Raw genomic sequence first — 16,197 nt, 5'->3', positions numbered from 1 at the left:
TGGGGGGGTGGTGAGGAATGGTTGGAGCTAAGTAGATGGGTTCTAGAAGTGGGGAGCCCTCCTTCAAGACAGATTTATGCCTTTCACCCACTCAAATGCTGCCTTCCCAAGCCCAGCTGAGCCCCTGAGAGGCCCATCGAAGGCCCCCATCTGCACCCCCTTCTCAGATGCCGCCTCCAAGCTCGCTCCGTGCGCTTGTAAACATGAGAAAAACAAAAGCCAAGAAAAAAGACAAAAACAAAACCAGGACCCCCTCCCGCCTCCCAACCTGGGTGAAAAAAAAAATCATACTTTTTCACCGTAAACAGAATTTGGCTTTTTTTTTTTTTCCACCTTTGATTCTTTTTTTTTTTTTTCTTTTCTCTCGTAAAGACGGGAAGATTTTGGGCTGTCGTTGGTTGGTTCAGTCAGGCACCAAAACAAGAAACTCAATGAGAAATATTTGGTGCAGATTCGGTAACAGCGACATGTCCACCACAGATGACTGGAGCACCACACACGACATTTTTTTCTGAAGCTAACATGCTCTGGCTGCCATCCACAGAAATAGCTAGAGACCCCTACATGGTTTCTACGTGGTCGAGAGGTATATATACAATCCTTCAAAGGACAGGATCGAGGGGCCGGGCTGTGAGCTGGGACCTGCAGGAACGCCTCTAGACTCTCAGCAGCGTGGCCCCCCCTTCCCGTCCCTGCTCCGGGCAACGCCAGCTCCCTCCCTCCCGCGCAGCAGGCGGATGGACGGACGGACGGACGGACAGACGGGGCAGTCACCACTCTGCATGGGCGGGCCTCCCCCCACCCCCTCCTTTCCTCGGACTCAGATTACCACCAACTCCTCTTTCCACAAAAATGTGCTTGCAGGCTTCTCCTCTACATCAAATGGCTCAGAAGGCAAAGTTTGGCTGCAAGGGCTATGGCCGTGGGGGGACCTGGTGAAGGAAAATGGGGTGTCCACTGGCTGCTTCTTCCCTCAGCTGTCGGCTCCCAGTTGTGTCTCAATGTCCACTCGGCAGATGGGGCATTTCTTGCTCATGGCGAGCCACTGGTCCACACACAGTTGATGAAAGAGATGCATACAGGGGAGGCGCCTGGAAGAGGGAAGGGTAAGTGGGAGCAGTGGTCAAGGGGAAGGGTCCCGCGCTGTGCCAGGAGCCGAGGGAAACCGACTACTCGGGGACCAGGAGACTCACACTCAGAGGGTCTTGGGGGCCCTGCCATGGAGTGAGCTTGTGGCTGGGATGGGAATGCATGATAGGAAGGAGAGTTCCAAGACCCCCCTCCTCCTGGCCCTCCAACTCGAAGCCAGGACTTAACCTGAGACCCATCCAAGCCAAACGCCCCTCTGCTCTCTTAGCTTGGTGTCTGGGTGTTCACACAATGGGCACTCCACATCCAGAATGTTCCACACTCCACACGGAGCATACTGCGCACTCTTGCACACTCACGCATGTGCACAGGCAAACAAGCAAGCACTCCCCCCACCCCGACACACGGCAGAGGACCAGCTTGGCCCCAGGAAGGAGGACGGGGGACTCAAGGGGCTGCGCTCCTACCTCACATCTTCTCCATCTTCCAGCAAAGACAGGCAGATCGTGCATTTCTCATCGGTGTCTGACTCCTCTCCCTCCTCCTTCTTGCCCTTCCCATCCTGGGGTCTTCGCTGGGAGAAGCAGAGGAGAGTGTCTGTCACCTGAAGCAGACTTACCTGCTGGTGCCTACTGTGTTCATCCACAGCACTCCCCCCTCTGCCTTTCAGCCTCCTCCCCCTGTGTGTCAGTCACTTCTGAAGTTCTCAAGTAACACCTAGACTGTGTTTTCGGAGAAGGACATGGCAACCCACTCCAGTGTTCTTGCCTAGAGAATCCTGTGGACAGAGGAGCCTGGTGGGCTGCTGTCCATGGGGTCACACAGAGTTGGACACGACTGAAGTGACTTAGCATGCATGTATGCATTGGAGAAGGAAATGGCAACCCACTCCAGTGTTCTTGCCTGGAGAATCCCAAGGACGGTGGAGCCTGGTGGGCCGCCATCTATGGGGTCGCACAGAGTCGGACACGACTGAAGCGACTTAGCAGCAGCAGCAGACTTTGTTTTGTTTTGTGTAGTTTTTTAACACCTAGACTTCTGTGTGCTTCCCAGACTCTTCTCCCTGACTCCCCCCCACACCCTGCTCCTTGGTGCAGAATACAGAGTGTGGAAGAAACCAAGAGAATCTTATTTTTGTTGTTCCAGGCAAATTACGTCCAGGGTATAAACTTAATGCAGTCTTAAGGGCATAGAGTCTGGAAGGGAATTGGGTGCCTAACGAATCACCCTTTGCAAATCTATGGCTTGTGCATAAACAGCTGCACCCTTTCTAGTCCCCTCGCGCTGGCCACTCCTCCTTACATTCTCTCCAACCTGGATCCTTGCCTCCACACTTCTCCCTCCACTTTCTTCCTTCCTTCCTCTCCTTCCCTCAGCTAATGTCTATTCAGTTATTCATTCATTACTAGATGAAGGCAAACTGGGCTTTAGCTCCTAATTTTTGTACCAGGCTTATTTTATGTTGTTGGATCTCTCTGCCTGCCCAGAAAATTCCTTTAAAATAGGTACTAGTTCCACTGCGCACCAGAAACTAACACATTGTAAATCAACCATACTTCATCTTTAAAAGCTATTAATTAAAAAAAGGATAAGTTAAGCACTAGTTCCAATATCATGTTAGCCATCACATAGGCACTCTGTTTATACTTGTTAACTTTAATTGTCTTCTTTTAAATTCTATGCTAAGTATTTGAAAAGCTGGCTTGAAACTCAGCATTCAAAAAACTAAGATCATGGCATCCAGTCCCATCACTTTATAGCAAATATAAGAGGAAAAAGTGGAAGCAGTGACAGATTTTATTTTCTTGGGCTCCAAAATCACTGTGGACAGTGACTACAGTGATGAAATTAAAAGATGCTTGCTCCTTGGGAGAAAAGCTATGACAAACTTAGTGTATTAAAAAGCAGAGACATCACTTTGCCAACAAAGGTCCATATAGTCAAAATTGTGGTTTTTCCAGTAGTCATGTATGGATGTGAGAGTTGGACCATAAAGAAGCCTGAGTGCCGAAGAATTGATGCTTTTGAACTGCGGTGCTGGAGAAGACTCTTGAGAGTTGCTTGGACAGCAAGGTGATCAAACCAGGCTATCCTAAAGGAAATCAACCCTGAATATTCATTGGAAGGATTGATGCTGAAGCCGAAGCTCTAGTGCTTTGGCCACCTGATGCAAAGAGCTGACTCACTGGAAAAGACTCTGATGCTGGGAAAGATTGAAGGCAAAAGGAGAAGAGGGTGACAGAGGATGAGATGATTAGATAGCACCACCAACTCAGTGGACATGAATTTGGGCAAGATCTGGGAGATAGCGAAGGACAGGGAAGTCTGGCCTGCTGCAGTCCATGGAGTTGCAGAGTTAGGCATGACTTAGGGACTGCATGACAACAACTACTATGTAGAAAGTTCCAAGTTCTTAGATAGTGTGGACCATGGCTCATCTTTCTTTAGGTTCTATGCACACTTAGTCAAGTACAAGGCATATCATTGGTGCTTAAAAAAAAATATTCTGGGGAGGAAGGAATCTAATCAGTGAATGAAATCAGCCCACTTTGTTCCCATCTCCATGCCAAGCAGTAAAACATTCTGATAACACCCATGAGAATAAAACTAACTCCTTCCCTGGTAGCTCAGCTGGTAAAGAATCCACCTGCAATGCAGGAGACCCCAGTTTGATTCCTGGGTCGGGGAGATCTGCTGGAGACAGAATATGATACCCACTCCAGTATTCTTGGGCTTCCCTGGTGGCTCAGCTGGTAAAAAATCTGCCTGTAATGTGGGAGACATGGGTTCAACCCTTGGGTTGGAAAGATCCCCTGGAGAAGGGAAAGGCTACCCACTCCAGTATTCTGGCCTGGAGAATTCCACGGACTGTATAGTCCATGGGGTTGCAAAGAGTCAGACACGACTAAGCAACTTTCACTTCACTTCTCTCCCTTCTCCAGGGATAAGCAGACTTAAAGATCATTTAGCCAAGAGAAAAATCTGAAGTGTCACAAGATAAAGCCTACCCAGAGAATGACTCTGATCTTGGGGCCAGGCCTAAATTCCAGGTCTCTGCAATCTGGTTCCTGATCCTCAGTTCTGCAGTCTGAAGCAGTCTAGGGAATTGTGTAACCTCATTAGGACATACAAGAAAATCTATGCCTTCTGATCTCAGCTTCCCTGTACCCTATATCCCCCATTGCAATAAATTTACTCTTAGCCATAATCCAGAAAATCAGAATTACATCCATAGTCTCATACAGTTGTCATGTGTTTGGACTATGAATGGAGTTATGATTATCTGCCTACCTAAGAACCCAACTGTGTTTGCTGGAGGAGTGGCCTTTTTTAGTCAACACTTTGAGAAAGTTCCATAAAAAAATACCATGAAGACTATTTTCTATTGCCTTCTCCCATCAGTATTCAGGATTTCCCTTTTATAGTTAATAATTTTAACTTAATATTCCTACTTTGTTTTGCTATGTCTAATCTATATTTCTTTAAACTACTGTCTCTTTTCAAATCTTATCCTAGTTCTTCTTTTGTATTTTTAATCTTTTGGGTCTTCTGGTTTTTTTCCTCTTTTTTCATTATCCATGAAACTTTTACCTTAACTATAACTTTCTTCAGCATTCTAAATTTAATATTTATTTTATCTGTTTTACCCTTACTTTCTCATTTTCATTAACATTCCCTTTTTACTTTGATGTTATAGATATTAATTTTGTGTGTTGTTTTCATATCTATTCCTAATTCTTATTTTTCTGTATTTCCTTTTTAGATTATATTTTAATGATTCTTATCATCATTACTATTTTAAAATATCCTTTTCTGTTTTATATTATTTTACTGAATTTAAATTTTTTAAGCTTTTTTTTATATTTTACAGGGTTTTAAATGCTATCATTTTGCATTTTTACTTCTTATTCCTTATTTTCAAATATTTTATTCCCCTAATTCTCCTTTTATTCTTATAATTTCTTAGCTCAACTCTTTATCTCATTGGCTCAGTTCATTTTCCCTTTTCATTCTTAGCATTTGTTCTTTTCCTTATCTCCTCTCAACCCATTGAAGTGATGGCAAATGAAGTGTGCAGTCTGGTGTGAGGCCACCGTGGTCAGGAAGGTAGAAGTTGTTCCTGGGCTCCTGAACACACCTTTCTTCCTTCCACATTCTTCTCCATAAGCTTCAAGCTCTCCCACCAACGAATGGTCATTATGCCAGTGATCCCCTTAATTACTGAAATACTGTCATTTCCTCTTTGTCATTGTTCAGTTGCTCAGTCGTGTCTTATTCTTTGCGACCCTATGGACTGCAGCACGCCAGACTTCCCTGTCTTTCACCTTCTCCCAGAGCTTGCTCAAACTCATGTCCATTGAGTCAGTGATGCCATCCAAGCATCTCATCCTCTGTCATCCCCTTCTCCTCCCGCCTTCAATCTTTCCCAGCATCAGGGTCTTTTCTAATGAGTCAGGTCTTTGCATCAGGTGGCCAAAGTATTGGAGCTTCAGCTTCAGCATCCGTCCTTCCAATGAACATTCAGGACTGATTTCCTTTAGGATTGACTGGTTTGATCTTCTTGCAGTGCAAGCGACTCTCAGGAGTCTTCTCCAACACCACAGTTCAAAAGCATCAATTCCTCATCACTCAGTCTTCTTTATGGTCCAACTCTCACATCCATACATGACTATTGGAAAAACCATAGCTTTGACTAGACAAACATTTGTCAGCAAAGTAATCTCTCTGCTTTTTAATATGCTGTCTATGTTTGTCATGTCCCCTATTAACATGCTATGCATGACCCTGACACATAATAGGTGTGTTAATAGATGTTGGTTAGAATCACTGATGGATAAATTCAGTGCCTCCAAGAGAAGCTGCACAGGCCAAGGGTCATGGTCTTTGACATTGACACCGTGGGTCCTGGGAAAGCAACTCCCCACTCCCAAGCTCTCACCAGGTACAGGCACTGTGCTGGGTTGTGTATACGCACTGTCCCACTGAATCCCCAGAGTCACCCTATGGCAGTCACTAACATATCTTTCCCATTTTACATTAAAAAGGGAAAGGGAAGGGCCAGAAATGCCAGGTAAGCTGTCCAGAGTCACACAGTTATATGTAGTGGTTATGGACTGAATATTTCTCTCCCCACCCCAAATTCATATGTTGAAACCCTAACCACCCTTCCAATGTGATGGAGATGGGGCTCTGGATGGTAATTAGGTCTAGATGAGTTCATGAGGGTGGGTTCCCCATGATGGGATTGGTGCCCTTATAAGAAGAAAAACAGACACCAGAGCCTCCTTTCTGCCACGTGAGGACAGACCAAGAAGTGAGCCATCTGCCAGGCAGGAAGAGTGCCCTCACTAAGAATCAAGTCGGCCGGTGCCTTGGTCTTGACTTCCTAGGCTCCAAAACCATCAGAAATAAGTGCCATCAAGCCACCAAGCAGATGGTATTTTGTTACAGCAGCCCAAAGACAGTAGTAAAACTGAAATTCAAAACTGATTCCAGCACCTAGTGCTCGCAGCCACTACAGCCTAGGACCTCCTGAGGGGGTGAAGACGGGCTCCAGCTTGACCAGCACGAGCATTTTCCAGCTCCAAAGATTCTCAGTGCTTGTCAAGCTTTTAATTCCTAAACTTAAATAAGTATTTATTTGTTTTCATAGCAGACTTTATTTCATAGAGTTGTGTTACTTTATATGAAAGCTAAGCAGAAAATACAGCCTGCTCCATGCCTTCCCCTCTCAAAATGCACACAGTTTGCCCTATTAATATCTTGCATTAGTTTGGTGTATTTGTTACAATTGATGAACCAAGAGTGATACCTCGCTATTAATAAAGTCCATTGATTTACATTAGAGTTCTTAGGGTTTTGACAAATGCAGTGTCATGTGTCCACCATTACAGTAACATAAGAAAATAATATTTCATATTATAAAATATAAAGTATATATTATAAAATATAAAATATATTATATATATTTTATATTTATATTGTCTGTATGAAAAAATATTTTTTAATCATGGAATAATACTCCACTATATACATGTACCACTGTTTATCTATTTCCTTATCAAAAAACATCTCAGTTGCTTCCAAATTTTTTATTTATTGAATTGAAAAAAAAAACAACTTAACTTCAATTCCTAGGTTCTAATCCTACTCCAGATTCCTAAGCAATAGCCCTGGAGAGTCTTCCTCTGCAGGCTTAGGGCATAGCCTGTGAATCTGTGGCTTTAAAAGTGGTCCAGGTGAACCTGACACTCACAGAGGACTGGAAACCTACTCTCTGGAGCCTTAGCCTCCCATTTGTCCACAGGCGAGGTTGGACTTGGGAGTCTTTTTTAAGGCAAATGTTAGCCTTCAGTGCTGGTGCTCCGATGGCCCTCCACATTCACATACAAACTTTTATCTGCCTGTACACCCACCCAAACTAACAAGTCCGCCAGCACACACACATGCACCCCGCTTCTCTCCAGATGAGACGCCTGCCATCACCCCTCCTGATCACACCGGCAGAGGCACGGGAGAAGACCCTGGGAAGACCCTAGCAGAGCTGCAGAGCTTCTTCTTGATGTTAAACTATGCCAGGATCAACTAGACCACCCCTCACCCCCTACCCCCCAACTCTGCAGGCTGACCTGCTTACCTTCTTGTACTTGTGGGGGAAGGTGAACCTCTCGATGGTGTTCTGTACTGCTCCCCGAGTCACGTTTCCCAACCTGTCCTCGAGCTGCAGCAGCTCCTACAAAGAGAAAACGTGTGGCTGCGTGCACTCCACACGTGCAGACACACAGATGCACACACGATAAGGCAGAGGGGCACTGGGGGACGTCAGCAAAGACTCACATGGGGAGAACTAGCTAACTTGTCAGAGGCTCAAAGTCCGCGCAAGATCTCTACTCTTTTTCTCCCTCTTACTCTCAACCCTGAGGCTCCCCACCACCACCCGTGCCTCCCCCACCAGAGAGGGAGGGACAGGAGATGGTGGGGTCTCCACCAAGCCAGCAGGAGCCAGGCGGAATGGGCGGGTTCCCCCCGACAGAGGGGCAGGGGTACCTCATAGCTCTCCCGCACAGCGGAGGTGTGTCTGCTGGGGTTCAGTCCCTGGAGAGCAAGGAAGTGAAGCTGAGGGTAAGGGTAGTTGCGGATTTCATGGACGACCTGTTGGGGAGAAAACGCCTCAGGCAGGATTCCAGGCTCCAGGAGCCCAGCCTCCGGTCCCCCTCCCGCAGCTGCCAGTTAGCGCAACCCTGAAGTCCCGCAGATAAGGGAGGGGAAGCGCCGGCTCTCCTCCTCCTGTCTTTTCTGCTCATCAAGAACCAAGCCTGTGCCGAACCGGCCCCAGAAAGAGTCACAAAATCAGTAAAGGAACAAACGAATCTGATTGGGCATTTATTTCACAGCAGGTTCTGTTCTAAGCCCTTCTCGTGACTAACTGAATTACCTCACCTGATCTGTCACGTGGGTACAATTACTATCCCCATTTTAGTGATAGGGTAAACAAGACACGAACAGATGAAGTAAGTGACATAACCACGGTTTCAAACCCAGGCAGTCAGACAGCAAAACTCACCCTTTTTCCCCTCTGTGCTGCGCTGCCCAGACTAGGGTGGGACAAGTGAGGGCACGAAATTTAATAACTCAGAACCAAGAGAAACAATACTTTAATGTAATATTTAAAAATCAAAGTAATACCAAAAAGTCCATAATGAACAAAAATATCAAAAATATTAAAATGTAGAGCCGTTTCCTTGCACGGCCCCGCCTCACTCACTGTGAGTCAGAGCTCCTCGGCTTACTCCTGCATGACCCTGGACTTTACCTATCTAGGCCTCAGTTTACCCATCTGTAAAATAGGGATAAAACCTTTCCTGTGGGGTGATCCTTGGGTTGGGAAGATCCCCTGGAGTAGGAAATAGCAACCCACTCCAGTATTCTTGCCTGGGAAATACCATGGACAGAGGGAGCCTGGTGGGGTCGCAAAGAGTCAAACATGACTGAGCAACTGAACAAAGGGTGCTTAGAACGGTGCCTGGTATGCACCAATGTCTCGATACACACAAGGTTTTATTCCTAGGGGGTGGTACTTCATACGTGAACCTTAGAACGTCAGAGCCGACAAGGCTCCTGAAATGACGAGTCCCAGCTCTCACTTTACAAGTGAGGAGGCTGAGGTGCTGAGTGGTTAAAGGGCAAAGGCGGTGCCGGAAGAGCAGAATTAACGCTCGGGGGCAGCAGCATGGAGAAGATGTCTGGAAATAAGATTTTCAGTCCGTCTTCAGCTGCCTTAACGGATTCACTTCACCCTCATTCATGAAGCGTCATGAAGCTTGGGATGGCAGGAACACAAAGGCCCCCAAACCCAACCTGACCCACCCACAGTCCCCGCCCCTGCAGTGCTGAAGGCCTACGCTCGACATGAGGCCACCCCAGATGAGCAGGCAGCCCCAAGGGCCACCTCTAGGGTCTCCTGTGTTCCCACACCAGGGGTCTTCATCCCATTTCACAGATCAGTAAAACCAGAGCCCAGGAGGCGCCCACCTTAAATGAGGTCATATGGGGCTCGGGGACTACCCTGCTTGTTCCTAGCCCTGGGCCTTTCCCCCAACCACTCCCCATCCTCACTCACTCCCACCCCCATCCCTCCACCCCCAGCCCCCCCCAGGCCACAGCCTGCCACACTGCCCCTTGCCCCTCCCCCAGCGCCCCCACCCCTCCTTCCAGCAGTGCGCGTTTCTAATCCAGCAGCTTTCCTTTCTTTCCCCTTCAAGCCTGACTGGGACTGGGAGCCGGGAGGGAAGGGTGGCAGTGGACCTGCTGGGCGCGGGGCACAGGGGCGCGGGGCACAGGGGAACAGAGCCTCAGGCCTCAGCCCACCATTGGCACCAACAGGCGGCAGAGGAGTCAGTCTCCTGGCAAAGCCTCTCACTCACCATCTGCGTGGAGGAGGAGTTTCGGGGGAAATGGTGCATTCGAAGAGTTGCTAGGTAATGCTGATAGTGCTGAGGGACGGGCCGCACCTGGAACTGAGCAGAACTCAAGCCGGCGTCCACACTGAGATCCCTGCAGGGACAGGGCCACAGTGAGGCACAGGGGGTCCAGCCGTCAGGCTGCGAAGGGACCCGAGACATCAAGCCCATCGCGTAGAATCAGGGTCACAAACTGCCGCAGAGGCAAGGGAGCCACTCTCGCCTAGTCCATCCCCCTCATTAGGACAAAGAGAACCAAGACTCAGAGAAGGAAGGGCTCTGCGAGATCCGAAGGAACTAGAACAGTCCGGGCCTCATACTACTTGGGACTAGTGCACAAATCTCCTTCCCAAGGCAAAGTCCATTCCTAAGAGAAAGGCTGAAAGAGGAATCCAGATAAGCCAGGTACAGATACAGAGCAAAGAAAACACAGGTCCAGATAAAATGGAGGGGTCAGAGGCCATGCTTTTACCACTTTAAGAAAATAACAGGAGAGGGACCTGCAGCCTTGGGGCAGGAAACTCTCCTGAACCACTGCCCCCATTCTTAACCGTGGAGGAAATTCACTTTACTTAAGTAATCAATCAGTGAATACTGAAAAGGAACCAGGGTTTCTTGAAAAAATGGCTAAGTTCAGGTCTGAGTACAAAAAAAATGTGCAAAATGAGATTGAAACATCTTGTCATAATTGAAAGCAAGGAAGTCATCAAGGTCAGGTCAAAAGGATTCAGGAGCCATCTTGAAGAGGCCCCCACTGGCAGAGTTTGGACATTTTGCATCAGTGAGTGTTGCAATAAGTTGAAATACATCAAATAGGTTCACATCCATGAGCATGAAATGATGCTAAAGCAAATCGGTTCCCTTTGAAGGATGCTAGGGAACCAACACTTCATTTTGAAAACTAATAAATACAGGAGAAGAACCAAACATTTATCCTGTCTTTCCTCTATTAACTGTACTTCAGGGTAACCAAATCACGATGAAGGGAAATTGCTCTTTATGAAAGTTTTCTGTGTAATAAATGAATAAGCAATGATTGAATTACTTGTCACCTTCTCACGTCTCCTAGAGAAATAAAGGATCTGGGTGAAGATCATCAATTACTATTAAACTCACATTGGAGAGTCAACCAGGTTTTGGCTGGAACAACCCAGCATCTCCTCTGAAGTGTTTTTACCAGAAATTACAAGTTGAAGCTGAACCTGTTCAGGTTGCAACCTGAGTGCCAGGGTGTAGGGAATATAGCAAACCAAAGGGCACCTGAGCAAATGCAATTTGTTTAAAACATGAGGAACATGGCAAGAATTTCTGCTTCCATCTGTGATGTCTGAACAGTGTGATGTAAATATATTCCTGTATTTCCTCCATCAGTTCAGTTCAGTTCAGTTACTCAGTCGTGTCCGACTCTCTGCGACCCCATGGACTGCAGCACGCCAGGCTTCCCTGTCCATCACCAACTCCCATAGCTTATTCAAATTCATGTCCGTTGAGTCGGTGATGCCACCCAACCATCTCATCCTCTGTCATCCCCTTCTCCTCCCACCTTCAATCTTTCCCAGCATCAGGATCTTTTCCAAGAAGTCAGTTCTTTGCATCAGGTCGCCAAAGCCCAGATCCCTGGAACAACTGCTGATGAGTCTGCCCCCTTGGGAAATGAGGTAACTCTTGGAGTTGGTTGGAAGTAAACTTAGAAATCCTCTGAGTCCAACCCCTCATTTTTGCAGGCCCAATAGAGGCCTGAAGAAGGACAGTGCCCGATCCACGGCCCTGGGCTAGCCAGTCTGGGACTCCAGGGTTTCTGACCCTCACCTGGGCTCATCCTATGACCTGCCTCGACGAAAGGAGTTCCATGGGGCACCTCGTGGGCAGAAACTCAGACTCTTAGCAGCTGCCCAGCAGTCCCAGCAGATTCACAGCTGCAGAGAGATGTTCAGGGAATTCTCCCAAAAGCAAAGTCCCAAGGAATTGAGAACAGAATCGCTCCAATTCTGAGAGTGTTGACTAGAGAAGCAAAAGACACCTTCACCCTCAGATGAGTGGGGTGAGTTGCCCAGGGTAGGCCTGGGTGGGCTCTGGGATCCCCTTTTATCATCTCATCAAAAATCTGATCCCAAACCCAGGATCCCCGAACAGCTGTCTGCAGGGGAAGGAAGCCAGGAGGCTCTCATCTCCATGCCCCTTCTCTAACTGTCCCAGGTTCCCCGGGCAGAGCTAGGACTAGGTGGTGGAGTGGCCTGAAGTGGGGGCAGAGATGGAACCATGAAGCCAGGACTGAGTCAGAGGAGACACTGGAGGAGGGCGCAAAGTCGGGGTCCAGTTACCAGGCCTAGGCCAGAAAGGGGAACTTCGTGTGGGGGATTTATCCCCCAAGGCCTGCTGCTCCCACACACTCTCAGGCCAGGGTGCTCAGCTGAGAGCAGCTACGTGGGTAGGGCTGAAATCTCCTAAATTTCAGGGAAAGGCCAGTCAGCCTCAGGCCTGGGGCTGGACCAGGCTCTGGGGGCCGGTTCCTGGAGTGATTAGGGCAGGAGTCAGTGATTCCTGATGGTTCTTTCAAGGAAAGGGGCAGGGGGGTCGGGTCCAGACACACTCCCACCTCCTCCCTCCCAGGGCTCCTCGCAGAGCAGGGAGAGCGGCCCCTCCTCTAATGCATTTCCTGTCATCTGATTTCCAGAACCTTGCATCTCCTGGCAGAAGAGACCTCCCTGGGAAAGAAGGGGGGTGGGCATGTAAAGCCCCTCGTTACCACTAGGCTGGCCCTTGCTGGAGCAGAGCTCATTATAGGGAGGAGAGAGGGCCTCCTGCTTGGGAAGTGGGGAAAAGCCCAAGGTGGCCCTGGGCACAGGAGCCCCAGTTTCTCCCAGTTCTCAGGGCAGGCAGGGGTCAGGAATGCAGAGCAACAGAAATTTGAGGAGGACAGGCGATTTAAAGCAAGCTGGCTAACTCGCACCCGCATCTGCACCCCTGACATCTCTGCAGCACCACCCTCAGCGTGTCACCTGACCCTCCCACTTGCCACATGGGACCCCGTGTGTGTATTCAGATCCCTCAGCCGCACACAAGGACCCTGGGCTCTCTGTGTGCTGAAGTGAATTAAATTGAATTGACTTGCCTGCCGAGGGACAGAATTTCATCCAAACAACAATTAAATCTTCCTAATTTGAATCTGCTAATTAGAAAAAGGCTGGGCTGAAGCTGGCTGTGGTACAATCTCTTAAGGAAGTGTTAAATCTAACAGAGAAAACTGGAGAACTAGTGAGGGCTGGAGATGATGGAACCTGTGAAAACAACCCTCTCCTGCACCTAGAAGCACGTTTAACATCCAGTCATCCAGAACTGCCCCTCAGAACTGTTCCTGGGTGTCCAGCCCTGGTCACGCTTCCAAAGCAACCATTGCTCATGAAAGTTAGCCTGACTACATGGCTGAGTAATGACACTACTGTATGTCTATTTTATAAATAGTCCATTCCCTTTCATTGAGGTCTTTTTGTTTTTACATTCTTTTAAAGAAAAAATATTTTTTTAGCCTCAAAGTTGTGAGAACGGCACCAAAAATTCCTGGTTATCCTTCATTCAGATTCCCCAGATGTTAAAGTTTTACTACTTGACTGCATTTCTTTTTCCTTTTCTCTCTCTCCGTTCATCCATACCTACATACCTGCTTTATATATACCCATACACAGTTCTCCATAGATTTTTTTTCTAAACTATTTAAAAGTAAGTTGCAGGCATGAGGCCCTTACCTCTAAGTATTTTAGTGAACTGCACATCTTTTTTTTTGAGTGTTCAGGTGTTTGGATCTGACCCTAGGTTAGGTCAGCCCTCCCTGAGCTAGAACCTGTGAGTAGAGTGGGACCAAGGGCCCAAAACCAAATGGTACTGCATCCCAGGGCAAGAAAGACCTCTGTTTTGAGTGCAGATTGTGGGAAGACTTCACAAGGCCCCGCTGCCTACAAAGACCCCTCAACCAAGCCCTCAGCCTCTCCCCAGGCCTTGCCTCCAACCTGGCTGGTTCTATCTCTCTGAGCCTCTTTTGCCTGGCTGGCATGCCCTGGCACTTCTTTCTGGACTCCTCAAGGCCCACTCCTTCCAGGAAGCCTTCCCTGACCATCATGCTAGCTCCTGAGACTCTCCTATCTGCCCTCCTCCCAAGGACCATTGATTCACAGCATTCCCTGGACTTGGGAAATGCATTGCATCCCTGTCAGCTCCTCCTAGGCATAACCACGAGAACCAAGCCCCAGGCTGGGCACGTGGTGGCATTTAGCCACCTCTGAGCTTGCTGCCAGAACTAAGCCCCTGGGGGCCCATCTGGCTCCACAGATGGCTGGAGACAGGGCAAAAGCTGGGGCTTGAAGACTAGGACTTCTGCATCATTGATGTGAAGGAAACAGGAGCTCCATGGATCAGGCAAGACCCTCCTCTCGCCCTCCCCCCGGGGCCCCAAAGACTCACCAGTCAGTGCCCTCAGCCAAATACCTGGGCTGAGGTGTCTGTAGTTGGTGGCCGAAGTCGAAGCTGGGGTGGAGGCGGTGGGGATGGACAGACACGCGCTCCTGACTCCGCCTGCACCAGAAGGGAAGGAGGACCCAGGCGTCAGGGCAGCCCTGGGCCAGCCCAGCTTGCAGGAGCGCTGAGCCCTGGTGGCCCCCGCCCAGGCCTATGTATGGAGCAGCGGCCTTCAGCCCTCTTCCCAAACTCCAAGGAAGCTTCCTGGGCAGCAGCTCAAACATTCCTGCTGTTTGTGGGCTGCCTACTACGCCAAGGCTGCTCCCTGGGTCTAGCTGCTGCAGGCCTGCTGTCTCACCCGGGCTCTCTGCCTCCTGTGCTCCTTCTACGCCCCTCTGTCCTTGGCGGGTTGTATTCAGGACACACAGACCTGCCTCCTGTAGCATCTCCCACGTCTATGCACCCATACCCTCTGCTGCCGCCATGCTCTTCTCTCCTCCACCCTTCTCCACACTCTTCCCAGTTTTCATGACTCAGGACTAGGTCTCCTCCAGGAAGGGCTGCCAGAACACTTCAGATCACAGTGACCTCTGCTTCCTCTGACCTCCTACAATACTCACCTTCTGTCCCAAGCACCCCAGCCTCTATAGACACGAACGCTTGGGGTCTTAAAGATCATCATGTCCAGAGATGCTCAAAGTATGTTCCAAGGACCCCTGGCAGTCCCTGTGACCCTTTCGCAGGGTTTCTGAGGTCAAAATGATTTTCATAATAATACTATCATGCATTTGCTTTTTCACTCTCATTCTCTCACAAGTGAACAATGGAATTTTCCAGAAACTACATGACATGTGATTCAGCTACAATTTGAGTGCAGAAGCAGACTTGAGAATACAGCCATCTTCTATTGAGCCAGGCATTAAAGAGATTTGCAAATACATAATTTTTAAAAGTCACTCTTTTTACTTCATTTATATCTAGCTATTCTTTGAAAAACATTATTGGTGTTAATATAAATTTGTTTTTGTCATTTTAAAATGAATTAACAAGTATCTAAAATTTTTTCAGTTTTAATTTCTAATAGGGTAAGTATCAATAATCATAAGCCACATCAACAAAAGCTTGCTATAGTCCTCAATAATTTCTAAGAGTGTAAAGAATGTCCTGAGACAAAAATGTCTGAGAACCACTTATCTTGTACAATTTCTTCTCTTAACATTTGAGACTCAGAGAGGTGAAGTGACTTGCCCGAGGTCCCACGGTCAGTTCAGCCCCATTTGATTAGTACTGTCTCATTTTACTTTGCATTTACATGGTGGGCTCTTTGCGGGCAGGGCTGACCCAGGGCATCCCTTAGGGACCTCCAGTGCTAGAATCAGATGACCGTGAAGTTTGAGAGGGTGCGAGGGGTCCCCGAGTCTAGTCTCCCACACTGTGCAAAAGTCCACCGTGAGCATCCTAGTCCACTAGTTACCCGGCTCCTGACCAGCTACCCGGGCCATGTGACAAGGACACATACGAGCAACAGAGGGAACCGGTGTCAAGTTAAAGCCGTGCTCCCCACCCGGAATGAATGCCTCTAACCGGAGCGAAAGCTGCTTCCTACAGGGAGACTCCTTTGGTGCCTGACGGCCGGCCCAGCCTGGCGGGGTGGAAAGCAGGGGCCCCGCCCCGGCCCCGCCCACCTTCGCCCACGTGG

General features: G+C 48.4%; 1 protein-coding gene across 3 annotated transcripts in view; it reads right to left on the bottom strand.

Annotated features, from left to right (window-relative positions):
- Positions 1-357: 357 nt before the first annotated feature.
- The window catches only part of RNF165 (ring finger protein 165), a 105,133-nt gene continuing 89,293 nt past the window's right edge, over positions 358-16,197 (bottom strand). For 2 of the 3 annotated variants that reach the window (XM_043889626.1, XM_043889624.1), the window contains exons 3-8: positions 14,505-14,615; positions 10,014-10,143; positions 8,137-8,241; positions 7,727-7,822; positions 1,557-1,663; positions 358-1,091 (exon numbers count right to left, since the gene is read on the bottom strand). In XM_043889626.1, the coding sequence (XP_043745561.1) occupies positions 974-1,091; positions 1,557-1,663; positions 7,727-7,822; positions 8,137-8,241; positions 10,014-10,052 (465 nt within the window). In that variant the 5' untranslated portion in view covers positions 10,053-10,143; positions 14,505-14,615 and the 3' untranslated portion in view covers positions 358-973. Of the gene's footprint in view, positions 1,092-1,556; positions 1,664-7,726; positions 7,823-8,136; positions 8,242-10,013; positions 10,144-14,504; positions 14,616-15,118; positions 15,758-16,197 lie in introns of those variants that run through there. The other variant, XM_043889625.1, reaches the window with a different exon arrangement.

Source organism: Cervus elaphus, chromosome 27 (assembly GCF_910594005.1).
Source record: "Cervus elaphus chromosome 27, mCerEla1.1, whole genome shotgun sequence".
Lineage (NCBI taxonomy): Eukaryota > Metazoa > Chordata > Mammalia > Artiodactyla > Cervidae > Cervus > Cervus elaphus.
The sequence above is the reverse complement of the archived record's forward strand: the minus strand, read 5'-3'. Positions and strand labels throughout refer to the sequence as shown.